Genomic DNA, 25,312 nt, shown 5'->3' on the forward strand with positions numbered 1-25,312 from the left:
GTTGCACTTCAGTAGCAGTTTAAGGACCAAGATTCTATTGGAGGCATTTCTGAAGTTTCAGAAGTTATTGAAGGGAGTGAAAAATGTAACCAACAAATTTACTCTCCACATGTTATACAATAAAACAAATCCAGTTGTCTAATCCTTTTCAGATGTAAAATCCATTGCTGTGGGATTCATTAAATGTCCGAGATCTAAATTCTAAAATTATCCAGGCTTCCCTATTTCAACTGGCACCTCATCTTTACAATTTGTATTAAGCTCGACTCTATACAACAATGAGAAAACATTGAGAAAAGGATAAGAAGCACTTCTCACCATCCATTTCAGTCAATCTTGAGTACCTCCCTAAATCCAATGCTAAAACTGTTTTGCAGACCCTTCTTAGCTAAGGCCGGATTTCCCTTTTGCATCATCGCCACAAACTCATTGTAGTCTATGCGCCCATCCTGGAAGAATTAAAGATAAATTAGTAGGATATATGAATATTAAAGCGGCATTTTCTTTGTTAGGAAGACTAAGCTCAAAACAGAAGAACAGCCAAGGTGAAGAGGAAATAAGCAAACTCTCACTTCAGAAGTAGATTTGGCCAACCAAAGACATTTAGAAAAACCAACCTGATCAGATGATCACAACAACTCAATGGATCAACTAGATTGATCAAATCAATTTTGGCCTAAGAGATCTCTATGGATGTGGCACAAAGGTTGGGTCATAAAATTGGTCATAGTGTGTCTGGATCTCTGATACTAAGGTAAGAAGGATTGCTTCTTCCCTCTCTCCATCTACCCCAACTTAAAATTGGCATTAACATGGTAAAATAATGAGGAAATGACTAACATTATCTTGATCCACTTCTTGGATCATCTCTTCAAGGCGGACATCCTCTATGCCAAACTCCTCACATGCTTGTTGAAGCTCATCTTGAGTGATATAACCACTGCCATCTTTGTCAAAGTAGGAGAAAGCTGCAAATAGATGATCATCTCTCTCGATCTTGTTTAGATTCAAGGTTGCAGCTACAAACTCTCCGTAGTCAATGGTACCACTATTGTCAACATCAGCCTGCATCCAAAATATTTAGTAATGACCAATATCCAAACTTGAGAAGTTTAAAAAAACGATAAGTTTTAAAAAAATATTCATATTTTACAGATACTAAAAACTCTGAAAATCTCACAATTATTTACACTATAAGAAAACAATCATGTAATTAAGAGATATGTAATCATTCAAAAAGCACTAGAGTCTTAATTTGGTTTATGCTAAAAGAAAATGTAATATATTCCAGATTATTATGGAATTTTTGAGTTTCCATCATATAAAACTTTTTCAGTATTGGAAGCCAATGTCCAATTGATAATACTCAAAGCACTTATATGGATAAACGCAGTGCAGTTAGGTATTAACTCAGGGTCCATAGCTTTGTTAAACCACAGATCTTAGCAACTGAAAAGGTAGAGGCATATACAAGCCCATACTACATAAATCCGTGTTGGAGACTTCTTTTTTTTAGCTGAATCCAGCACTCTGTCCTTGCCACATCCTTCTCTGCCTGTGTATCATAGTAACAAGATCTTAATCTATGATATAACCCCATATCTATACTATGAGCACAACAGGTTGTAAAGTACAATTTCTAAAAAGATTAGCTATATATTTTTCACACAGTGAGGACAGTGGGATGGTGTATCATGTAGGAGATCTTTTAGGTCATAAATCAGTGAACAGTTGGACAAGCATAACCACCTGATGCTTGAACTTATAGTTTCCTCTACCACACCATAGGCCAAACCTTTTGCCAGGCCTCCATACAAGTGTTTAGATAGAACGATCTTCCAATTAATTTAACTCTCGTAGTGGGATCCTAGGTAGAACTCATTGGTTATTGAGGACTTGCCTCCTATATGCACATTAAGGATACAGTCAGTATTGTTAGGTTGAAGGTTTTCATGTATTGATGGTTCGGCTGATAAGAATTCTTATTAGCCTGTATTTGAGTTTAAGTTATTATGTACTGGGCCTATGTTAATGGGCCTAAGTTTGTTTAGTGTTTTAAGTTGTCTGGGTGTCCCATCACTAATCAGGGGCATTCCAGTCATTTCCTGTAACATTGTACTGTACCCTAATATAAATAATAGTACTGTCGACTGGGTCATTCAGTTCGACATTCTCAGCATCTCTTGGTCTTCTCCTCTCTTCTACTGCTTTGGCTACAGCATTTCAGCTTTCATGGTATCAGAGCATTAAGCACCTTCCTGGTTACAGCCGACGCCATATCTTCTCTCTCTTGCTGTCTTTCTTTTCTTTTTTTATCTGGGTTGTTGCCATGAAACCCTAGGGTTGTAGGAGAACAACACAAGGTTCGAACCTAGGGTTTCCCTTGGTTGTAGGGTGCAAGGGAAGTAAGACCCAGAAGCTAATGTCCTACTAGACTGTTTCTAGTAGTTAGTAGCTATTCGGCTACTAAGAGAGGTCTGTATAGGACAGACCTAGTTGAGGACTGATTTCAGCAGTCCTAGTATTGGCCGTAAAGGGGAGAACTCTCTTTACAGTTGCAGTACTCAAAGCTTAAGTGAAGTCTGCATAGCACAGTGGTGGAGAGCCCTCAGTTTCAGGTCGGTTACCAGCCCAGAACACCTCATTTGCTGCTGTAACTGAACTGCTTCAGAACTGTGACAGTCTCGGCAAGTCTGAAACAGTGTTGCGAGCTGTCAGAAACAGTGTGATCACTTTAGCTAGTCTTAAACAGTGTCATCTACACAGAGGCTGCAGTCAAGATGTCTTCAATATCCGGAGAGGTTTCTTTTAGGGATAACAGACCTGCTGCAAGGTCTTCAAATCTGGAAAACCCTAATTTGCACAGCTTGCAGATTACAAGTGTGCTACTAGATGAATACAACTCCAGGGAGTGGTCCGTTTCTGCAATGCTTTTTATTACTTCCCGTGATCTCACAGGCTACTTAGATGGGAACAAGAAGGAACCTGAGGTTGGCAGTGCAGAGTATGCTGTGTGGCGCAAGGAGAATGCCACAGTTATGTCCTGGTTGCTTGCCTCTATGACTCCTCGGGTTGCCAGGAATGTTCATCACTTTCCTATAGCAGCCAAGATTTGGGAAAAGGTGTCTAAGACCTATGGACAAAAGAAAAACAATGCTAGAATCTACAGATTGAATCAAGACATTGCTGCCTTAAGGCAAGGGGATATGACGGTTGCAACATACTTTGCAACTCTGGAAGGTCTTTGGGTTGACCATCACTTGATATTGGATTGGGAAAATGTCAGGGACAAGGAGAGACATGATAAGCAGATTGAAGAGAGCAGAGCCTTTAAGTTCTTGGCTGGCATGGACCCAGTGTATGAGGGTATAAGGTCACAAATTCTAGGGAGAGATGAATTGCCTGAGTTACACCATGTTTATTATCTGGTGAGGAATGAAGAAGTCAGGAGAAAGGAGATGCAAGTTGACTCTTAGACTCAACTAACTGAACAATTTGGAGAACATTCAGCCCTAGTCTTTACTAAGGGAAACAAACATCCAGACAAGAAGCACATTAAGTGCACTCATTGTGGTGGTGAGAGATATGTAAAAGAAAAGTGTTGGGTCCTGTATCCTCACCTGAAGCCAGCTGCACTGAGAAAGGACAAGAAGCAACAGAAGGGTCATGCGGCAAGTGGGAATCTTGTCATCAGCAACAATGGTGACAACTCACAGAATATACCAACAATGTCTTCTTCTCCTATGGGGCAGGTTGCTGATTCCTCTGGAGCTAGTGCTTTGGGCTTCACTGCTAGTGAGGTAGAGGTCCTTAGCTGGGCATTAGCCCATCTAAGGAATAATTCTTTTGCTTCTACCTCTCTTGCCAGATCAGGTACAGTCTCTGCCTTTAGTGCAACTAGCTCTATTGACTCTACTTCTTGGGTTATTGATTCCGGTGCAACTGACCACATGCCACATATGTCCTCCTTATTCTCTTGATATCATTTGTTGTCTGGTCAGGATAAGATGAGAGTTGCTGACAGGTCTTTCTCCACCATCTCTGGAAAGGGGGTGGTTGACCTAAGCAAGGACCTCTCTCTTAAATCAGTTCTACATGTTCCCAGTCTTACCTCAAATCTTTTGTCTGTTTCAAAACTTACCAAAAATTTGAACTGTAGTATAACATTTTTTCCTACTCGTTGTGTCTTCCAGGACAGATTGACGAGGAGAACGATTGGGAGCAGTCATGAGTATGGAGGCCTCTACTATTTTGATGCAAACATCGGTTCAGCCTTACGAGCATCTACTGCTAGTAGTCTGGAGAGTGTGGAGTCAATAGCTAGGTTGCATCTGTGGCATGCTAGGCTAGGTCATTTGTCTTTCTCTTCATTAAAAATGTTGTTTCCCGAATTGTTTAAGGGGATTTCAAGTCAGAGTTTAATCTGTGAAGTATGTCAAATGTCAAAACAATGTAGAACTGTTTATCCAATTTCTAGTAATGAAATTCGAGCTCCTTTCGATTTGGTTCATTTTGATGTTTAGGGCCCTTCACCCATTGTTTCCATTGATGGCTTCCGTTACTTTATCAGTTTTATTGACCACTATTCTCGATGCACATGGATCTACCTGTTAAAAGGACAGGATGAAGTACCACGGATAACTATGGCATTTTGTAAGATGATTGAAACACAGTTTGATAAGAAGATTAAGCAATTCCGGTCAGATAATGCTGCTGAATATTTTGAAAAATCCTTAAACTTATTCATGGAAGATGCTGGCATGTTACATCAATCATCCTGTGCTAATACCCCTTAGCAGAATGGGGTTGCTGAGTGCAAGAATAGACATATATTGGAGACAGCTCGAGCCTTACTATTCTAGCACAAAGTTCCCAAGCAATACTGGTCTCAAGCTGTACTTACTGCATCATATCTGATAAATCGAATGCCATCTAAGGTGTTGGGTATGAAAACCCCTTTCTCTGTTTTGTGTCCCACTCTTCCAGACTTTCCTCTTCCTCCACGGGTCTTTGGTTATATATGTTTCATACATGTGAAGGATCCAAAGAAGACCAACCTAGATCCTAAGGCTACGAAGGGAATATTTTTGGGGTACTCTCCTACACAAAAGGGGTACAAGTGTTATGATCCTGTCTCCAAGAGAAAGTATGTCACCAGAGATGTGGTTTTTTTTTAGTCTCAACCCTATTTTCAGTCTTCTCAGAATCCTCTTTAGGGGGAGACTAGTGGGATGGAAGAGGATTCTCATTCTCCCTCCTTTTTTGTTCCCCTATCTGCCTGTCATCAGAGATGTGGTTTTTTTTTAGTCTCAACCCTATTTTCAGTCTTCTCAGAATCCTCTTTAGGGGGAGACTAGTGGGATGGAAGAGGATTCTCATTCTCCCTCCTTTTTTGTTCCCCTATCTGCCTGTCACCAGAGATGTGGTTTTTTTTTAGTCTCAACCCTATTTTCAGTCTTCTCAGAATCCTCTTTAGGGGGAGACTAGTGGGATGGAAGAGGATTCTCATTCTCCCTCCTTTTTTGTTCCCCTATCTGCCTCGGGCCTTCCATCCTCTTTTTCTACTCCTAGTTGTGGCATCCCGGGTCAACCTAGTGAGGCTTCCACTGTGCCAGTTACCTCTCCTGATGCTGCAGATGTCCCTAAAGGCTCCAGTAGGCAACAGAAAGAGATATTCACATACAACATAAGGAAAAAGGGCCCTCAACCTCATGACAGCAACCGGTTGGACTCAGATCAATCTGTCTCTACAATCCAAGGTAATTCCAACTCACATACTTCTGATTTGGATCTTCCTATTGCTCCCTGTAAGCCTATCCGTTCTTGTACCACCCTGCACCCCATTGTTGATTTTATTTCTTACTCACATTTATCTCCTGCCTATCACTCCTTTGTGTCTGCTCTTTCCTCGGTATGTGTTCCTTCTAGGTACTCAGAGGCCGTGTCTGATCCAAGGTGGAAAGAAGCTATGAATGAAGAGATGAAAGCCCTAATGAAAGCAAGAACTTGGGAATTAGTGGATCTACCAGGGGGGAAGAGCACTGTTGGGTGCAAGTGGGTGTTTACTGTAAAGCACAGGGAGGATGGGTCCATTGAAAGGTACAAGGCCAGACTTGTGGCAAAGGGGTTTACTCAAAAAAAAGGAATTAATTACAAAGAAACCTTTGCCCCAGTAGCAAGGCTCAACACAATTCGGTTTTATTGTCACTAGCAGCAAATTTTTCATGGGAACTTCATAAGCTGGATGTGAAGAATGCCTTCCTAAATGGTGACCTTCATGAAGAGGTATTTATGGAACCTCCACCAGACTATGACTTTGGTAGAAAGGTGTGTAAACTAAGAAAAGCATTACATGGTTTAAAGCAGTCTCCTTGTGCATGGTTTGAGAGGCTTTGTGGGACTATGAAGAAAGTGGGGTACACTCAGAGCGGTGCAGACCGTACCTTGTTCATAAGGAGACAGGATAGCAAACTTACGGCACTCATTGTTTATGTGGATGATATGGTGATTATCGGGAATGACTTGGAAGAGATAAAAAAACTGAAGGAGTTTTTAGCCTCGGAATTTGAGATCAAAGACTTGAGCCATTTGAGATATTTTCTTGGGATTGAAGTTGCTAGGTCAAGAGAAGGAATCTACATATGCCAGTGGAAGTATGTTCTTGACCTCCTAGAGGAAACAGGCATGTTAGGGTGTAGGCCAGCAGATACTCTAATAGAATAGAATCATGACCTACAGGAATCAATAGGGGAGGACTACTGTGATAGAAAGAGAGACCAAAAATTGGTAGGGAAGTTGGTATACTTATCTCTCACTCGGCCAGATATTGCTTATGTTGTGCATGTTGTCAGTCAATTCATGCACTCTCCAAAGATCCCCTCATATGAAAAAAGTTGAAAGGATTCTCAGGTACTTAAAGACTAGCCCAGGAAAGGGAATTCTATTTAGGAAAAACAATAGAATTGAAATTGAAGCTTATACTGATGCAAATTGGGCTGGTTCTGTTGGAGACAGAAAATCAACTTCAGGATATTGTACATTTGTGGGAGGGAACCTGATCACCATGGTGCAGTAAGAAGCAGAATGTAGTTGCTAGATCAAGTGCGGAAGCAGAATATCGAGCTATGGCTCACGGGGTTGCTGAACTCCTATGGCTCAGGACCCTTCTTAATGAGCTTGGCATTAAAGCTGAGGGTCCTCTCAGACTATATTGTGACAATAAGGCTGCCATCAACATTACAAATAACCCTGTGCAACATGACAGGACAAAACATATTGAGATTGATCGACACATTTTGTTAGAGAGAGAATAGTCTCGGGAGAACTTTGCATTCCCTATACTCCATCTGAGATGCAAATTGCAGATGTATTGACTAAAGGGTTGGCTGCAACAAAGTTCATGGACCTTCTTGGCAAGCTAAACATGATTGACATCTATGCTTAGCTTGAGGGGGAGTGTTAGGTTGAAGGTTTTCATGTATTGATGGTTCGGCTGATAAGAGTTCTTATTAGCCTGTATTTGAGTTTAAGTTGTTATGTACTGGGCCTGTGTTAATGGACCTAAGTTTGTTTAGTGTTTTAAGTTGTCTGGGTGTCCCATCACTAATCAGGGGCATTCCAGTCATTTCCTATAACATTGTACTGTACTCTAATATAAATAATAGTACTGTCAACTGGGTCATTCAGTTCAACATTCTCAGCATCTCTTGGTCTTCTCCTCTCTTCTACTGCTTCGGCTACAGCATTTCAGCTTTCAAGTATGACACAAAAAGCAAAGATCTCCTTTGGCATGTACTTGTCAATGGAGTCAATTGATGTCTACTCCAAATAGTCCATTTCAAGAGGAAAAGCATGGCATTTGGGTTCACTTCCAAGGAAAATAATGTAGGCCTTTGAGATAAAGTTAAACACTAAAAATGAAGTATATGAGATGGATACAGCACTGTGCCCAGGCATCATAAATTTTCTGTTCATGTCTAGTGAAAAATGTAACCAAGGATATATTAGTATCCGCATCTCAACTAAAGTTAGAAGATATTTGACCATCTGAAAAGTCTACATTATTTTTAATTTCCTAACAGAAGATAATCAATAGTTCTTAAATTTTCTGTGTATCTTCAAGTGTTACAACTGAAGTCATGCTGATACTTACTGCCTGCATTAAATCATAAATTTCAGAGTCCTTAAGATTTGCACCAACTCTTTTCAACCCAGCCTTAAGTTCTTCAAAAGTGATTTGGCCACTACTATCTGTGTCTATCATCTTGAACATTTCCTTGAGGCCAGCAATTTCATCTTCAGAAAGGCTCTCTGCAATGACCTGCAAAAAATAAAACATGATATATGGGAGCACAAGTTCCAGAGTTATTTTTGTGCTTACACAAGATATTCCTTGTATGACATTTATCCAGATATTAGGATTTCCAAGGTACAAATATTTGGCATTCTATATGCTATCAGGGTCATGAATATCAATTCTAAAGAAACTTACTCTAACAGCCATTTTCTTAAGCTTGTTCATGGCAGAAAACTGTTTCAAGCGACTAATAACTGCAGAATCAAGAGGCTTATCAGGAGCCACACCATCAACCTGAACCCAAGGATGGCCTGCAAGGAATTAAATCAGTTCATAATTATTAGTTTATATGGATAGACCAACTTTTCATCAATGAACTAAATTAAATAGGCTAACTTGGCTTTTTTAAGAACTCCACTTTTCCTTCTCAAAAAACAGATCCACGTAAAACGAGTATAATCATCAATAAAAAATATAAGATGTTTGAACCCCACTTGAGACAAGATAGGTGAAAGCACCTATATCACTATGAACAATTTCAAAAGGAGAGGAAGAACAAGCATGTTTAATAGGAAAAAGCAAAATAGTACTCTTAAAGAACCTGTAATACAAGATTTTGTTGAGGACTCAAAAGGGGGCAATTTAGTCTTCCAAAAAACCAGAATGAACAATCATAAAGTTTATCAGCATGAGGATGACCTATATGACGATGCCAAAGCAACCAAAAAGGGGATTTCAGTATAAAATTTGCACTATAGTTTGAGCGTCATGAGAAGAATGAGAGAGAATCAAAAAGTGACCCAATTATAATACCCTCATTTCAAATTCTTATTTAAGTGATTAGAATGAATAAGCCATGTCATGGAAACACGTATTTAGCAATAATAAGAGCAAAATGAACTTACACAAAACTTCATGGGCAGTCATCCGCTTCTTGGGGTCTCTAACAAGCATTCTCCTTACTAAATCTTTTGCACTTTCTGAGATACTTGGCCATGGCTCTGATGAAAAGTCAAGCTCACCACGAAGGACCTCTTCAAATATCCCTTGTTCAGTTTCTTCATTATCAGAACAAAAAGAAAAGAAGAGAGAGAAAATGAAGAAAAAGAAGTCAGTTCGGGTTTTTTAGACTATATAAGAAGTCATGCATATGAATGTGAAATTAGAATATTAGATGCAATAATAAAGAAATCACTGATTTCTGAATCCTCAAAATCTTACCAGCCCAAAATGGAGGGACCCCACTTAACAAAATATAAATGATCACCCCAGCACTCCAGACATCTGCCTCCGGACCATAATGCTTTGTCAGAACTTCCGGTGCAACATAGTATGGACTTCCTACCACATCACTGAAAGTTTCACCTGAAATAAGAAAGCAGTCAATTTCCAACTAACTGCTAAAAAAATGAGGAGCATCAAAACATGCAACTGAAAGAAAATCTTTGGATTCTAATGTCAGAAAGAAAAGAGTGAAAATGGGGAATTAATCCAAAAGGATTAAAATGGGTAATAGGTGATGCTTAATAAGTACTGTTCTGGGCTAATAAATGGGCAACTAATGAAATTCCTTATATCAAGCTAGTTAGCAACCTGAGAAACTTTTTTTTCTGGTAAGCAAAAGTGTATTTATCACCACAGACAAAGAATGGGATATCCAAAAAGCTACGGAAGCAGTGCCAAACCACATAATCCCAATTATAAAGGCTATAGTAATGCTATATCAGCAAGAAGATATGGTGGAAACTTTACTGTCAAATCTGCCACAAAATTATATAAATTTATCTTGGAAAATGAAGATTCAACAAAGGTCCTAAAGAGAAATATGCAGAAATTTTTTTGATGCCTTTCTGATAATATGCAGAAAGGCATAGGACTATGTATGCCACCTATTTGTTAAATGCCAATTAGCCAAACAAGTGTAAACAATAGCTACCACAAATTTTCAGAGCCCAACTGATAATGACACATCAAAAGAGAAATTTTTTTTAAATAAAAAAAAGAGAGAATTGTAAAGACATCCTAAAGAAAATTAATAGGATACATAGAGGTGCAGAATATGAATTATGAGGAAAGATGGACCAAAAGAGGAACAAAGATGGATAAAATGGAAGCCACAACCACATGAGATGATCAAAGTCAATTTTGGTGCTTCAGTTCAAAACAACAGCAGGGCAGAAATTAAACATGTGGCAAAGGAAACAGAAGTTAAAAATAGTAATCATGAGAGCTAGAACAATAGGACAAACCAGTATCAAGCTAAAGTAGTGGCCACTGAACACAGAGGAGGCATTGCTACTAGCATGAGAGAAGCAAATCAACAATCTATGGCTAAAATAAGATTAAGGTGGTGGTGAGCAATGTTATCAAAATCTTACGATTCACGATTTGAATCATGAATCCCAAGGGTTTCGGTTCGAATCTTATGTCTGAATCCTTTTATGCAAAAATTTTATGATTTTTGTTTGAATCCTACGATTTGATTCATAAATCTTACGATTTATATGGTTTCTACGATTCAAATAAATTCAATTAAGAATTAGTTCTCTACTTTGTTATGTTTTGTTTATATATAGTTTTGTCAAGGGAGGTTTTTTTTAAGCCCTTACTAGAAAATAATTTATTTACGTTATTTAAGACTAGAAGTTGAGTTTATTTTCCACCATATGTTGGTTAAAAAGCCATTTATTATATGTGGATTTGTTTGACTTTCAAGTCAAATTTGATTATATCACCTCAGGCTTCTATTGTTGTATAAGTGGTAAATTCTATTATTTTAGGTACATATATGGTATATATAGATTAAAAATAAGGGAAAGTAACTTTCTTATATATATTTAACCCTTTAATATATTTATATTTAATTTTTTGACAAATTTATAAAAATAGAAATAATCTTACGATTCACGATTCGATTCAACTTTCTCTATGATTTACCATATGACTACGATTTTCAAAACATTGGTGGTGAGCAACAACATGACAGGAAGCGACAAGATCCTATACAAGATTAAAACATAATTAAATGATATGTGTAAATATTGCAACCAAGCATTGAAAAAACAATCAAGGCTATGCATGCATACAGGAAGGAAACCATGGTTGGGCTTCAACCTCCGAGGAGTTTTATCACCATCCATGTGCAGATCCTTAAATCTATAAAGTTGTGGATTCTTTGATATGTATATGTATTTTCTGAGGTATAGCTCTAGTGTGTGGGGCTGTCCCCTGAAGGCCTATCATACTATTTTCTATTTGCTTTGTTGAATAGATTTACCTTGCCTTTTTCTTAAAAAATGCTACTGTGATGGCTATAAATTCCTTTTCAATTTGAATTCTACTATGTATTTTGTGTGTCAACTTGATGACCAATAATGTGGCGGTGTAATTCCTTTTTCTCATTTTAATAAAATTTCTTTCTTGATTCTTCAAAAAAAAAAATCAACTGCAAGGAGCAACAATGAACAAAGCAAAAAAGTTCATATCACCTTTATACAAGCAAGAGAACATTAAAGCATTTTGGATCCATGATACTTAAACTGTACAACCAACCAATATTCACTGGAAGCCCATTCAATTTTGTCATGGATTAAGATGCATGAATAAATCCATTAAGCCCTCATAGAATGAGTGATTTCATTAGACCAAGATAGCAAAATGTAGACAGAGGGAGAATGATTGGGAAATAAATCTTCCAAAGAAAATAGATTTATTATAAAACAACATGAAGATCTAGATGAATATTAAGATGATAGCTGGACCTAAATAAAAAAGAACTGCCAGCTATAGTGATCATAAAAGACAAAACACCACCATTATTGTCACCATATAAGCTTTGTGCCAACTAATATGGGGTCGGCTGCATGAATCCTGTTTCACCATTTCATTCTGTTCAGTGCCATATTCATTGTTAAATTTTGATCCCTTAAATCATTCCTTATTACTTCAGTCTATGTCCCCTTTTGGTCTGCCCCTATCTCTTCTAGCTCCTTCAACTTGTAACAGGTCACTTATTCTTCCAGGTGCTGTAGATAGTCTCTGCATGTGACAAAACCATCTTAATCTACTTTCCCTCATTTTATAACCTATTGGAGGTACTCCTAGGTTCCTTAAAATCAGTTCATCTCTGACCTTGTCCTTCCTTGTTTTCCAACTCATCCATCTCAACACTTACACTTTTGTCACACTTATTTTTTGAACATATTTCTTGACTGTGTAATGTTCTACTCCATTCAACATTGCAAGCCATACAATGGCTTTATAAAAATTTCCTTTTGGCCTGAGTGGCATTCACCTATCATATAAGATTCCAGACGCACTTGAAAATTTTGCCCATCCAGCTATAATTCTATGAGTTACATCCTCCTCGATCTCTCCATTGTTATGGATTATTAAACCAAGGTAACGGAAAAGGTTACATTTTTTATCAATAACAGTGAATTTTATTAATAAGATGGAAAAGTTGAATTACAAAGAATGAGCTAAAAAACCTTAACTCCCAAATACCCTATAAACTCGAATTCACGAAACAATTACAAAACAGCCCAAAACATTGAGCTTCTGTTCACTCCTTGCCTAGCTAGACCGTCTGCCATTGCATTAGCACTTCTTTCTATCCATGTACAACAGAAATCAATATCATTGGTGAGCCACTTGAATTTCCTCTTTTCATTGCTGTATTTCCAAAGCGAAGAGCTGTCCTCTTTTAGCCAATTTACTACAATTTCTGAATCACCTTCTATGATCAATTTTTTTAAATTCATTTCCTTGGCCCTTTGAATCCCTTCAAGAGCTCCTAGGATATCAGCCCTCAAGGAATCTCCCACCCCGATTGGGCCAGAGTACATAGCTAACAGGTTCCCATTTTCATCCCGTATGACTCCCCCAACTCTAGAGGGCCCTGGATTATCCATGTTGTTGCCATCAAAATTCAATTTGGTAAAACCCTAAGGTGGAGGTGTCCAACAGGAAATTGAGGTCTTCTTGATTGAGCCTAACTCCACAATCTCCTTCCACTTATTCAGAATACTGCAACCAACTCCAAGGTTTTTAACCAGTGAATCACCCTAATGTGGATGATTTCCAGGATTGCTTCCAAGCTTCTCTCCTTATTAGAAAATATCCTTAAGTTTCTCTCCTCCCAAATAGTCCAGCACACTGCAGATCTACCACATCTCCACATGATCTTGGCCCTTTTGGTTGACCAATTGGGCATGGAAGTAAATAAGCTTTGCACACCCGAAGGGGGAGTCCACCTGCAACCAAACAGAGAAGTAAACCATTCCCAAATGACTTTAACAAACTGGCAAGAAATTAATAAGTGATATCCAGACTCACCATCAGATTTACAAAGAACACACCAGTGAGGAGACAAGCAGCAATTGGGCCTTTTTCTTTGAAGTAGATCCCCTGTATTAACTCTTTCCAGAAAGGTTACATTGAGGTATCTCTGAGTCTCTAATCCTAAGTGTTCCGTGATTAGAATTCCTACTATTATTAAATTTACATTACATATATTATGTTTTTGTCCTAGTTATTGTAAAAGCTCATGTTTCTAAGGTATTTGTTCACAAACCTAATTTTTCATTTTTTACTTGATGGTTAAATTTTGCATTTGATCCTTTGTTAAATTCATCAATTAATACTAAGTTATTGGCAAACATCAAGCACCACTGGACCTCTTTAATATGTTTAGTCAACTCATCCTTGACTAATGAAAATAAATAAGAACTAAGGTCATTTCCTACCCTTTCAGATGGTGCAACATATGTTTTTAATTTCTGTCCAAAAGATGATTCCTAAGGCTCTTTTGATTGTGGTGCTAATTTCATTTGTACTGGTGTAAAAAAGGCTGAGTGTAAATTCTGGTTTACTTTTGCTTCAGATTTGACTGTCTCATTTATTTGTGAAAAATAAAAATGTAAAATAGGAAGCAAAATGATGTTGCCCACACCTTATGAAAGAGAATGGAGGTAGGACTGTAGGAGGGTTATGGGTCTTGGAGTAAGGTAGGAAGTAAGACGATGTGCTCCCCACTTTATATAAGAAAGAATTGAAGTGGGAGGAAGGTGATGCAAATGTGGCATCTGTTTTTGAGATGCAAAATTTGTACTGCCAGTCAATGCAAATGAGAAACAAGTACAAATTTGTCCCAGGTAGTAGTCAAAACCATAGTTTCAAACAAATGGATGCAAAACTAAACTGGGTGCTAAATTTGCATCTATTTTGGGAAGTAAAATTTGCGCTGCCAGTGAGTGCAAATGAGGCAAAAATGCAAATTTTGTATCAGGTAGAGTCCAAATCATAATTAGAAATAAATGGATGCAAAACTGAACCAGATGTGAAATTTGCATCTGGTTTAGATTTGCATTGCAAACAAACAGAGCCTAATGTATTGTAGAGGATTCCATATTCCAAGTATCAAATTGGAATTTAAGAAGCTATTGGTTTGGTATCCTGGAACAGATAAGGTGAAGAAACACATCTGATTTTGATGGTAGATTGGTTCCCAAGGCATTATTGCAAAGATGTATGTGAGCAGTGCAAGTAAGGTTTTGTAAATTCAAATAAAAAATTAAAAATATAATTACATAATTTTCAAACTACTTGTACTTTATAGTTTATACTTATTTCATTGTAAAATAATCAAAAATAAAGTTATTATTTGAAAGAATCCATTAATTGATTATTAGAAATTTTTACCAAAAAAAATCAAACTTGCAAGTAATTTCATGCTGAAAATTGAGGGGGCTTATAGTGTTCCTTCTTAACAATTATCACTGGATGTTTGTGAAGCAATGACTATACATTACCCTGTAATTAATTTGATCACCAGTTCATTATTATTATTTTTTTTTTTGATAAATGATCACCAGTTCATTATTAGAAACCTCAGTAATGCCCTTGAGAAGAACATTGAGAATCCCCAACCTCAAGGTGAAACACTCCCCTTGGGAAGGTGGTCAATAAGGCAAAATGTAATATCACCATCATCATCATCATCTAAACCTTATCCCAACTATATGGGGTCAGCTACATGAATCCTATTTTGCCATTCCATTCTGTTTAATACCATATCCGTTGTTAAACTATGAGCACTTAAATCATTTCTTACTTCTTTCACTCATGTCCTTTTTGGTCTGCACCTAGCCCTTCTAGCCCCTTCAACTTGTAATTGATCACTTTTTCTTACAAGTGCTGTAGGTGATCTTCTATGCATGTGAATCATTCATCTAAGTCTACTTTCTCTCATTTTATCACCTATTGTAGCCACTCCTAAGCTCCTACAAATGACTTTATTTCTAACCCCATCTACCCCATCATTTCTAGTTTTCCCCACTCATCCATCTCAGCATGCACATTTCTGTCACACTAATTTGTTGGACATGTTGCTTCTTGACTGGCTGATTGCCCAGCACTCTGCTCCATACAACATTGCTGGCCTTACAACTGTTTTATAGAATTTTCCTTTTAATCTAAGTACTATTCACTTATTACATAAGATTCCAGATGCACACCTCCATTTTGCCCATCCTGCTCTTCTTAATCTCTCCCTTGCTATGAATTATCGAATCAAAGTACTGGAAATGGTCATATTGAATCATCTCTTAGTCTCCAAACCCAAGTGTACCCTGATTTGCACTCCCATTATTATTAAATTTACATTGCATATATTATTTTTTGCTCCTACTTATTGTAAAACCTCTTGCTTCTAAGGTATTCATCCATAAACTTAATTTTGCATTTAATCCTTCATTAGTTTCATCAATTAAAACAATGTCATCACTCATCAGCAAACAACAAGCACCATAAAATCTCCTCCTCAATATGTTTAGTGGATTCATCTATGAACAATGCAAATAAATAAGGGCTAAAGTGCTGAACCTTGGTGAAGACCCACTGTAACTGTAAAATCTGATCTCTCCCCACAGGTGTTCTAACATTGGTTGTTGCATCCTCATAAATATCCCTAATTAGGCCCACATACCTATTTGGCCCTCCTCTCTTTTCCAAGACTTACTACAAGACAAAATGTAACATCAGATCATTTAACCATTTTTTTAATACTTATAGAGACTGGTCAAGCTCCATGCATCTGGATTTTGGATATCAAAATTCTATATAAACTTGATGGTTCCTTTATACCACCAATTTCCTATTATGTGTTTTCTTTGCAAAAAGGAGAAAATAACAATAACTTTGCACCATGCTAGTTGGACTTGAACAAATTGCTTGTAACTCTTATTTATGTATGTTTTGCTAATTTTACACCAGAAGTTAAGCTTTTCACCCTGTAAGCATCTCCATTTTGTTAGGTAACTGCCTAACTCAGGGCTTTTTGAGGAAGCCTGCATCCTGAAACGAGAGAGAAAAGAGAGAGGGAGAGGGAGAGGGAGAGAGAGAGAGAGAGAGAGAGAGAGAGAGAGAGAGAGAGAGACTGAATTCCTATAATCAATGCTGACTCTTCTGGACTTCCTTTCCTTATTTATAACACTCAGTTACAATTCTGTTATATCAGCCTCTCCACTTGTCCAGTTTGTTCGAGTGGTTGGCTTTCAGTTACATTACTTAAAAGCTGACATGGCCTTTTCTTGTACACTTGTCCCTCTGTTCCACTTATTTGTGTCTTAACAGTCCCTCCTCCCTTGAAAGAGACCTTGCCCTCAAGTTCAAGATGTGGGAATCTATTCTGTAAGTCCAAGTTGCACTTTCAAGTGGGAGACCTGACCATACCATCAATGCCTCTAGTTCGATGTGATGCCCTTTGCACATCCACCTAAAATCTGTTATCTGGGTGGGCTCAGTTTGAACTTGGCCATCTTCTGAGAATGATGGGAGGGTTGTTGTTGTTATTGCTCCCGTCTTTGGCCATTTCTTTAATAGAGATACATGAAATATGGGGTGCAATTTTGACATCGCTGGAAGGTCAAGTCTGTATGCCACAGACCCAATGCGTTCCACAATCTGAAATGGGCCAAAGTACCTTGGGCTCAGTTTGTTCCACCCACGGCCTGCTACTGAAACTTACTTGTATGGTTGTAGTTTAAGGAAGACTTGATCCCCAACTTGGTACTGGATGGGCCTATGCTTTCTGTTGTAAGAGTCGGTCATCCATTGTTGGGCTCGACGGAGGTGGGATTTGAGCTCTTGTAACACCATATCCCGCTGGAGGAGTTGATCTTTCACTGCTGCTACTGCTGTAGACCCTTTCTCATATGGGAGTAGGGTAGGTGGGTCCCGTCCATATAGAGCCCTGAACGGAGTCATTCCTGCTGCACTGTGATACGTGGTATAGTACCATCACTCCGCCCAATGGAGCCACTTGAGCCACTGACGTGGCCTATCCCCTGCATAGCACCTTAGATAGGTTTCCAAACTCCGGTTGACCACCTCAGTTTGCCCATCTGTTTGAGGATGGTAGCTGGTAGATTTGAAGAGTTTCACTCCCTGTAACCAGAAAAGTTCTGCCCAAAAATGGCTCATGAATATTGGGTCGCGGTCTGGGACAATGGAGTTAGGGGTACCATGCAGTCATGCCACCTCCTTAGTAAAATTCTCAGCCACCATTGAAGCTGTAAAGGGGTGGGAGAGAGGGAGAAAGTGGCAGTATTTGGTGAATCTGTCAACAACTACGAGAATGACAGACTTGACATAGGAAAGGGGGAGACCCGTTATGAAGTCCATGGATATATCAGCCCACACTTGTGTAGGAATTCGAAGTGGTTGTAGCAGACCTGCTGGACACTGGGTATCAGCCTTATTTTTCTGGCAAATGATGCATTCGGCTATGAATTTTTGGACCGAATTCCACATGCCTTTCCAATGGAATTGGGTGGCTAGTCTCTTGGAAGTGCGCAAAATTCCTGAGTGTCCTACTACTGGTGAAGAGTGGAACAATTCAAAAAGCTGCTGAATGTGGGCTGAATCCTGTGGTATCATCAATCGACGTTTATACAACAGAAAGTTATTCTCCACTGTGTACCCTGGGTGGCTGGTAGGGTCCTCTTGGACCTGTGAATGCAGCTTGTTCAGTTGGGAGTGTCTTTCAGCTTCTTCCCTTAACTGATTCATGAAGGAACACGTTGGGGCCATGAGAAGTAATGGAAATAGTTGTGGTTGGCATGACAGTGCATCTACCACTTTGTTAGTGTGCCCTACCTTGTATTCAATGACATAATCATAGCCGAGTAATTTGGCTATTCATCGCTGCTGTTCCGGGGATAATACTGACTGCTCCAACAGAAATTTCAGGCTATGGTGGTCAGTTCGTATGATGAACCTCCTCCCTAGAAGGTAGGGTCGCCACCGCTGAACTGCGAGAACAATTGCTATCAGTTCTCGTTCATATACTGACTTGGCCCATTTTTGTGCTGTCAATGCTTTGCTAAAAAACGCTAGTGGCCTTTCTTCTTGCATGAGAGCCGCACCCACTCCCTGGCTTGACACATCACATTCAATGATGAAGTCCTTTGAGAAATCTGGAAGTGCGAGTGTCAATGGGGACGATACAGTTGTTTTGAGCGTCTCAAAGGCCTGTTGGGCCTCCCTAGTCCAATAGAATCCATTCTTCCTGAGTAAACTTGTCAAGGGGGCAGCAATCAGTCCATACCCTCTGATGAATCGCCCGGTAGTACCCTGTTAGACCCAAGAAGGCCTATAACTCCTTAACATTTTGAGGTTGGGGCCAATTTATCATGCTTGAGATCTTTTTCGGGTCTACCGCTACAGTGTTGTTTTCGACTACGTGCCCCAAGTAGTGTACTTGAGTCTATCCGAATGTGCACTTTGACTCCTTTGCAAAGAGTTTATGAGTCCTTAGTAGTTCCAAAGTGATTTGTAGATGCACTAGGTGTTCGTCCCATGTAGCACTATATACAAGTGTATCATAAAAAAAAAAAAAATAGTACAAATTTGAACAAATGGGGTCGAAATATATCATTTATAAGTGCTTGGAATGTAGCTGGCGCATTGGTCAACCCAAACGGCATGACCAAAAACTCAGAATGTCCATCGTGTGTACGAAAGGCGGTCTTGTGGATGTCACTCTCATGGACCCGAATTTGATGATATCCCGATCTGGAGTCTAGTTTGGAGAATATTGTGGCCTGGCCGAGTTCATCTAGTAGTTCATCGATTACCGATATGGGAAATCGATCTTTCATAGTAATGTTGTTCAGGGCCCTATAGTCTATACAAAACCACCATGTCCCATCCTTCTTTTTCACAAGTAATGCCAGTGAGGAGAATGGGCTATGGCTAGGTTGTATAATTTTTCTATCAAGCATATCTTGCACTTGTCTCTCAATCTCTAGTTTCTGAAAATAAGGGTAACAACAAGGCCTTACATTCGTGGGTGTCGTTCCAGGCAGCAAGGGAATGCAATGATCGTGGGCATGTTCCGGTGGTAGTTCCTTAGGCTCTTGGAAGATCATTGAAAACTTCTGAAGTAACTGTTGTAGTTGTATGTGGGCTTCTTCAGATCTACTGGAGTTACTTCCTTGGGCTAGAATTGGGCCATTCCCGTGGGAGTCTATCTGCATTAAAATGATGTGGGCTGGGTTTGCTGCCTGTTTTCTTAGGGTGGCGAGGCTAGTGGGCCATAGATCATTGGACATCTGCCCTTGAATATGCACCTGTGATTTTCCCACTTGAAAGTCCGTTGTGAGACGGGCAAAGTCACATATCGCCAGCCCTAGTTTCCTTAACCATTGGACTCCAAGAACTACATCTGCTCCACTGATTTCCAGGGGATGTAGATGTAGATCTACCTCGAACTCAAGTCCTTGTATCTTTAGCTACGTGCACCCGGAATGCTGTATATGGTTGGACCGAAATCCCTAGTTGTCTGACCAATGTTTGAGTAATGAAATTGAGGGTGTTGCCACTGTCTATAAGAACCGATACATGGCACCCTTGTATCAGTCTGGTTACTCTCAAGGTTTGAGAGGAGGCAAGACCGGTCAAGGCTTGCAGGGATACTTCCGGGTATTCTTTTGTCCATTGCTCCCATTCTTGGTTGTCCACTGGCTCGTTGATGTATGATGATTCCTCTGCATTTTCAATTTCGGGCTGAAGGAAGAATACTTGTTGGATCTTACAACGATGGCCCGGTCCAAATTTGTCTCCACACGCATAACAAAGGCCATTTTCTCATCAGGCTTGCATCTCGGCCCATGTTAACCTCTTGGTTGCCGAGTGGGTCTGAACCGGAGTTGGCTTCCTTGCTTGTGATTCCCACTCCTGGTCTGGACTCCGGTTTACCCAAGATACTAGGTTTCGGATTCAGTATACCTGGTCTGACCGCAGCTCCCAGGGGTCAATTAATCCTTCTTGCCCGATTCAGTTTGTCTTCATGGAGTCAAGCTAAGGCTGTTGCGTCAAGAACGGTGGTGAGTTGCATGGTTTTAACCTCCAACCGCAGTTCTTCCTTTAGTCCACTGACAAAACTGCCGACCAGAGCGTTTTCTGGCCACCCTTGCACGCACACTGCTAACCTCTCGAACGCCATTTGATAATCTTGGACGGAGTCGGTCTGTCGTAGCTTGGCGAGGCTTTCATCATAGTTTTCAAAAGCCGAGACACCAAATCTCATGGTTAAGGCATCGGTGAAGTCCGCCCATGTGGCTCTTGGGTGTCGTCGCCGGTACCACTGGTACCAAACGATCTCCTCTCCTTCCAAGTGTGTGAAAGCTAGTGGAACACGATCAGGTCCAGGAGTGTCGTGGTAATCGAAGTACCTTTCGGTTCGCAGAAGCCAGGACATGGGACCCCCCCCTACGAAGATGGGAAACTCGATTCTTGCCGTTTTGGTGGTTCCTGATCCGCTTCGATGACTGGTGCCACTGCATTCTTCTTGCCCTTCTCGATTCGAAACCAGTGGTGTCTGTTCTAGTCGCCCAAGCAAGGACGCGAAGCTCTCTTTTATTTCTTTAATGTCCGTCAATAATTTTTGCATTTCTCCTTCCATGTTGTCGACTTTGTTCTCCATCGAGGATGACCTTGTGCTCAGCAGGAAGCCTACCTCCTAAAACGAGAGAGAAAAGAGAGAGAGAGAGAGAGAGAGAAAGAGGGGGAGAGAGAGAGAGAGAGAGACTGGTTTCCCAGAATCAATGCTGACTCTTTTGGACTTCCTTTCGTTATTTATAATACTCAGTTACAATTCTGTTATATCAGCCTCTTCACTTGTCCAGTTTGTTATGTAGTTTGTTCGAGTGGTTGGCTTTCAGTTACATTACTTAAAGGCTGATGTGGCCTTTTCTTGTACACTTGTCCCTCTGTTCCACTTATTTGTGTCTTAACACATTTTCCAAAGTATGATAAGAATGTGTTAAAAAACATTTGCTAAAAGGGATCTGATGCTTAGAGTCAAAGCCATCTACAAAGGGCCGCCTCAACATCCAAAAGTGTTCACATTAGCAAATAATTGGAAATGGACATAATTCCATAGTATGTTGGTAAATGCCTAAACCCAGCATTAGCCTTTTTTTTAATCAGCAAATCCAGTATTAGCAACAACTTACAGTAATCTAAAAGGAGTTTTCTACAAAGAATGAAATGGATAGAAATGAATATTTCCTTCTTAACAGGCTCCATACCACTACTAGAGTTTGACAGGAATATAAATAACTCCAAACCAGCCTGCTTCCAAAGGAACCAAGCAATTTCATTTTATTCAATGTTCATGGACAACAAAGTCTACAAAAAATCAAGCAGAAAGCAGAACATGGTTGGATGACAACTCAAAGAGAACTTACTATAACTTATTGTACTGGTAAATGTTAAAATTACAGGATAGGGCTGTACACAGGTCAATTCGGTTCGGTTGTATATAATTTACCCAACCAAACCGACATCCTCAGGTTCGCATTCTCATCATCCAAAAACAGCTGAGATAACCTGAAAACCAACCTAAACATAGACTTCTCGGTTTGGTTGGTGATGTAGGCGCATGTGATAAGGCCTAGGATGGCGCCACGTGGCATCGGTCGGATGCAATCCCGGCCGCCCATTGCCAACCACCTTCAACCACTCCCAAGGCAAGGTCAAGTATAAACAGGGTGCCCCTCTCTTGGTAAGGCCATCTTGCTCCTCATTGCTCTCTAGCTCTCTTGCACTCAAGTGACCTCGTCTGAGCCCTCTCCTCAGGCCTTGTCCAACCCCTCTCGTATGCTTGACTACCTTGACCGCCAGACTCCACCCCTGGGATAACACCCGGGGCCTCTGACTTGCTCTCTTATTTTCAGGTCGGACACATCAGCCCTCGGCTAAGGAAGCAGATTTACCTTGTTGCCCTCGGCCCAACCTTGGCAGCAACAGTTGGTTTCTCAGTTTGTTGGTTGGTCTATACGATTACCTATATTCTATTGATTTTAATTAAATGAATACTCGTAGCTGTAACTCATAATCCCTATCTGCATACATCTACATACACTTCCAAACCCACAGCTCTTTAATTTCACTCGTTTCTCTCCCTGCCTAGTGCTTAGATGTACTCATGTGATTGATCTCCACTGTGTAACAGAAACAATGGTGTAGAAACTGAGAGAGGCTAGTTATTGTGTCACAACTCACATGCAGTTACATCCACATATATGGTTACAGCTGTATTATTCACCAATCCAACTTTCTCTCTCTAGCCCTACCGCAGTTCACAAAAAAGAATTTTTAACTTTTGAACTTTATAATCCATCAAGAGAGGTTAAAGGCTAGAGCCTAAAAAGTAAAAAGGACAACATTTAATGTATGTAGTACTATGTACCATACATTTCGTTTTCCAAGTGTTCAGGTTTTATTTTTTCTTGAACCAAAACTGATCGTTAACATTTGAAAACGACCAAATCGGCTTGAATGGATTGGTTTGGTCGGTTTGATTCATTTCGTGAACAGCCCTAATACAGGATAACTGTGGGACTCAAACAACCAAAAGCATTATAAAATTTAAACTGAGCAATTCATGTGTATAAAAGTTGTAAGTTCAAGATCAGGATTTAGCATGTTCTCATGCAGAATTTAATAGAACAAAATAGTTAGTTGAATCTGACAATTTAGAAGTTTGTTATGTGACCTTATCAGCAAGTTATTAAATATAAAATAACCACGGCACCATCTCAGAGTAATAATTCAAAGGAGTCAACAGAACCATCCAGATAAACAGCCAAAAGGAGAATGCATTAGGAAGTTACCTGGCTTGAAGAATATAGACAACCCAAAATCAATTGTTTTAAGAGGTGATTCCTCCTCTTGATTGACAAACAGGAAATTCTCAGGTTTAAGGTCTCGATGCATAACCCCCAAAGAATGGCAGGCTTCAACAACACCAACTATGATCCTAGCAAGCTCAGCTGCCTTTCTTTCTGTATAATGACCCCTCTGAACAATCCGATCAAAGAGCTCGCCTCCTGTACACAACTCCATGATCACATAAACTGCAACAGCATCCTCATAAGCCCCTTCGATGGAGATAACATTGGGATGGCCAGACAAGTGGTGCATTATCTGAATTTCCCTCCTCACATCCTCGACATCCTCTTCTGTAATCAATTTCCTCTTCGCAATGGATTTGCATGCATACTCTTTCCCAGTTGTTTTTTCCACACAGAGAAAAGTAGTTCCAAACTGCCCTTGACCAAGCTTCCTCCCCAAACTAAACCGTTCCTTTAGATAGCCTGCCCTTTTTGTCAACACAGACTCCACCTGGAGCCCAGCACTCGGCGCTCTCTTATGGTGGGGCTTCTTAGGCTTTGCAGGCGGCGTTGGTTTAGTTTCCTCTTTGGGAATCTTCACCTGTTCTGGGGGTTTGCTTTGAACAGACGAAGGCGCTGCAGGGTTTTCCTTGGCAGATGGTGTCTCACTGGCTGCATCTCCATTAGTATGAGAAAGCCCCTCATCAGGCAATCTGGACCGCCACATTGCAGCTGAAACTGATTGAAAGAATCCATTATTTGAAATACTCGGTCCAACACAACTGTTCCCCATCTGAATCCACTCTCACTTCCTACCGCACTCTCTTCAATCCTCCACTTTCAACATCCAAATCCAGCCTTTCCCATCATACTAACATAACAAGAAGTAATTGAGATCTCTAAGGTCAAACCAATTCCTCTAAACATATTTTAAATTTTCAAAGTAAAAAAAAAAAAATATATATATATATATATGCAGAACAAAGCTTACTAATCAATCAAACTGTATTTGTTCCAAAACGAATAACTCAACTATTAATAGATGGTTCTATTCTTTTACACAATTTTCTATCTAGAATTTCTACCCAGATCCCACACTAAACAAGAGGATGGACTGTAAATGTAGAGAAAATTTATTCGAACGGCAGGTGTTCGACAAAGTCAACACAAAGACCAACAACAAAATGAACCCAGAAAATCCAAATATAATTAGAGAAAACTACGACCCAGAACTGGAAAAACTGTCTGAACAAAAACTCTATCATCCGATAACGGATCCCCACAAGATAAAATCCAGTACAAATTAAGGCAACACTAAAATGAAAATAATCAAAATTAAACAGTTCTGCTTCGATTTCAACGACGCGAATGCACCGAATAAGAGACAGTCAGATCATGAATAAACCAGGGAAGTAACTGAACAAGAAGAAAGTACTCTGCAGCAATTCAGCAAAAAATACATAGAATCAGTGAGTACGAGCAGAGAGAGGGATAGAGTGTTTTGTTTACATTATAGGCGTTCGGACATCGGATGATACCATTACAGATCTTCAGATACGGTTTCTTTTTTTCTTTTTTTTTTTTACCAAAAAACTCGTTGGGCAAGGTATTATTACAAATTTACAATAAAAACATGATTAATTAATAATTAATATTGGAGATTAATACTTAATTACATGGATTCAATTGCTGAGGAATCCATGAAATTCTCGCTGATGGAATTTCATATCAACCACTCGATTGATCGCTCGAGCCTATCGAAAGGGTGGCCCACTAGATGAATGGCCAAGATTAATGGATAAAGAAGAGATGTAATTGTGTCGATGTAGTCAAA

At 39.6% G+C, this 25,312-nt stretch overlaps 1 protein-coding gene across 2 annotated transcripts; it reads right to left on the bottom strand.

Moving 5' to 3' along the window:
• Positions 1-67: 67 nt before the first annotated feature.
• On the bottom strand, positions 68-25,072 carry LOC148847667 (calcium-dependent protein kinase 1-like). Of its 2 annotated transcripts, XM_088950483.1 has the most exons (8): positions 24,988-25,072; positions 23,479-24,349; positions 9,518-9,661; positions 9,202-9,354; positions 8,492-8,607; positions 8,153-8,320; positions 841-1,065; positions 68-449 (listed from the first exon to the last, which is right to left on the bottom strand). In XM_088950483.1, the coding sequence occupies exons 2-8, from the start codon at positions 24,269-24,271 to the stop codon at positions 327-329; spliced, it is 1,722 nt and encodes a 573-aa protein (XP_088806609.1). In that variant the 5' UTR covers positions 24,272-24,349; positions 24,988-25,072; the 3' UTR covers positions 68-326. The 2 variants fall into 2 exon arrangements, with proteins under 2 accessions (XP_088806609.1, XP_088806607.1); XM_088950481.1 differs by having other exon boundaries at positions 23,479-25,056.
• Positions 25,073-25,312: the final 240 nt, after the last annotated feature.

Source organism: Nelumbo lutea, chromosome 6 (genome assembly GCF_056320005.1).
Source record: "Nelumbo lutea isolate HS-2025 chromosome 6, American lotus-T2T, whole genome shotgun sequence".
NCBI classification, from domain to species: domain Eukaryota; kingdom Viridiplantae; phylum Streptophyta; class Magnoliopsida; order Proteales; family Nelumbonaceae; genus Nelumbo; species Nelumbo lutea.

What these genes read in the sequence shown, in the direction of transcription:
- LOC148847667 (XM_088950483.1), bottom strand. Translation starts at nt 24,271, where the DNA reads ATGGGGAACAGTTGTGTTGGACCGAGTATTTCAAATAATGGATTCTTT. An exon ending in GGTCCCTCCATTTTGGGCTG is followed by an intron (nt 9,355 to 9,517) that starts GTAAGATTTTGA and finishes CTGATAATGAAG; the next exon opens with AAACTGAACAAGGGATATTT. An exon ending in TTTATGATTTAATGCAGGCA is followed by an intron (nt 1,066 to 8,152) that starts GTAAGTATCAGC and finishes TTTTGGATGCAG; the next exon opens with GCTGATGTTGACAATAGTGG.